This window comes from Sphaeroforma arctica (assembly GCF_001186125.1).
Source record: "Sphaeroforma arctica JP610 unplaced genomic scaffold supercont1.2663, whole genome shotgun sequence".
In the NCBI taxonomy this organism is placed as follows: Eukaryota; class Ichthyosporea; order Ichthyophonida; genus Sphaeroforma; species Sphaeroforma arctica.
In genome coordinates, this window is record NW_014037895.1 from 2706 (window position 1) to 5327 (window position 2622).

Consider the following 2622-nt stretch of genomic DNA (forward strand, 5'->3'; position numbering starts at 1 on the left):
TCCTCTCGTCGTCGTTCGTCGTACGTACCTTATATATATATATATATATATATATATATATATATATATATATATATATATATATATATTCATTCGTTGACATCGCAGGTTGGTTGGTTTCAGGTTGAGACTGCATTTACTAAAAGATGACTTTCAAAATGTATCGTGTAGTCTGTAGGATCTATAACCCAAGAGTTGCACAGAATAGGGTTGTATTTCTATATGCTTCTGATCGAGGCGGAGGACAGACAACACCATTCCGTTGCATGCTGTGAGTGCAAACTCTTATGTACACCTCAATTCATAACATACAATATTCAAGTATGTCTCATTACCTTCTGAAGGTGTAATCGTATGCACTTGCTTCTGCTTGCAGGGCTGGATTGTATCCTGATGCCGGCGAAGTGACCATCACCATCCCTCCCGAGGTTATACCTGCCGCTCAGGAGGCGGCCGAGGCTATAGGTAAATCACGATGCTAAATACAAACTCGTGCATATACATATACATACTCAATCATGCCCGACGAGAAGTTCGGAAATAGAGATAGATACGGGATGCACTTCCTGAACTTTTGAAAACGCGTGGGTGTCGCTACGTTCAGAAAGAGAATCATATAGCGAGCCGGTATGTTTTCCTTCTAATTGTATCAGCTCTCCTTACTGCACTGACAAATGCGTAGAGCATAGCTGTACTCAAATCTGCACGTATTCTAATTCGATACGTACAATCATTGTGTGCAAGGCTGTGGATATGTGAGAATTTTGTTAAGCAATACGTTTACGCTTTGTTAAAGGAGTAGGCGGAAAGCCAGGCCAGCATATACCACTCACTCACATTCAACTTCACCGAAATGAACTGCTTCATGGCGTTTTTGAGCAAGCCACACCCACTCTCAACCAAAAACAAATGACTGTATGAGTAGTGCTGATTTCACCATGCAATTAGGCATCTCATCCCACATGTAGTTATCACCCTCTGTCCCGTCAAACGCAACATAACGCACAAGCCTACAGAGAGAAAAAAAGTGGGTTGTGCTAGATATATTATCAACCGAACTGAGCATACAAACAGACAGCCTTTCTACACAGAATAAATCTGTTTATGGTAGATGTATCATCAATTCTACATTCACGCGACCTTCTCCAGTTCCCGTTGAGACCAAAGCGAAAGACAAGGTCACAGAGAAAGAGCTGTTTGTACTCAAGGTCACCATTAAATTCAGTCTGTCGGATCCTACTGGCGGCGTTTACTTCGTCATGCCAACTAACGATCTTGTGAAAGATGTAAGTACCTTTAGACGCCCGTTTGATATTTTATATATATATATATACATATTGTATATATATATATTGTATATATATATACATTTATATATATATATATATATATATATATTGTATATATATACACTATTTATATATATACATATAAATACATGTATGTATGTATGTATGTATGTAAGTATGTATGCATGTATGTATGTATGTATGTATGTATGTGTGTATGGATGGATGGATGGATGGATGGATGTATGTATGTGTGTGTGTATGCATGCATGTATGTATGTATGTATGTATGTATGTATGTATGTAAGTATATATTTATGTATACGGAAGTATGTATGTATATATGTATTATGTAAGTATGTGTGTATTTTATGTATGTATGTATTATGTAAGTATGTGTGTATTTTATGTATATATGTATGTATGTATGTATGTATGTATATATATATGTATGCATGTATGTATGTATGTATGTATGTATGTATGTATGGATAGATGGATGGATGGATGTATGTATGAATGCATGTATGTATGTATGTATGTATGTATGTATGGATGTATATATTTATGTATATGGAAGTATGTTTGTATATATGTATTATGTAAGTATGTGTGTAATTTTATGTATGTATGTATGTTTGTATGTATAAATGTATGTATATATGGAGGTATGTATGTAAGTAGCTACATATGTAAGTATGTATGTATGCATGTATGTATATAATTATATGAGTACACATGTCCAAGTTTGTATGTATGCAAGTATGTTTTTATATATACCCCCCCCCTCACCCTGTCGTACCCTTAATTATACATATCCTCTGCATGCACAGCGACCCCAGCACGTATTCACGCACAATCAGACCAACAGTGCCAGATTGTGGTTTCCGTGCTTGGATACATGGACGGACAGGGTCACGTGGACACTCACCTTCACAGTGCCGCCCAAGATGACTGCCGGTAAGCATTCGCATGACTTACAGCATTTGGCGATAGAGGAATAGAACTTTATGGTTTACGTAATATACGTATTCTAGGAGAGAACATCAAGGTATACGTTGTAAACAGTTTGTCGACTATGACGTTTGATCAGATACACAGATAGATCATGTCGCTTAAAATATCATATTCATCATTATTCACGATTGACGTGCATTCCTTATGCTTAGTTGTTAGAGAAAGAAATGTGTATCGTTAATATGGAGAATCCATCATAATGCACAAATACATACATTGCGGTGTCATTGCTCAGAATCCTGACATATATACACACAAACACACACACACACACACACACACACACACACACACACACACACACACACGACGACAC

The 2622-nt window shown here is 36.8% G+C and overlaps 1 protein-coding gene across 1 annotated transcript in view; it reads left to right on the forward strand.

Annotated features, from left to right (window-relative positions):
* SARC_12866 (hypothetical protein) overlaps nucleotides 1-2293 on the forward strand; it is a gene marked incomplete at both ends in the record, with an annotated part of 3944 nt that extends 1651 nt beyond the window's left edge. Inside the window, 3 exons of the mRNA XM_014293019.1 lie at nucleotides 377-465; nucleotides 1150-1286; nucleotides 2123-2293. Coding sequence (XP_014148494.1) covers nucleotides 377-465; nucleotides 1150-1286; nucleotides 2123-2293 — 397 coding nt within the window. The remainder of the gene's footprint in view (nucleotides 1-376; nucleotides 466-1149; nucleotides 1287-2122) is intronic.
* Nucleotides 2294-2622: the final 329 nt, after the last annotated feature.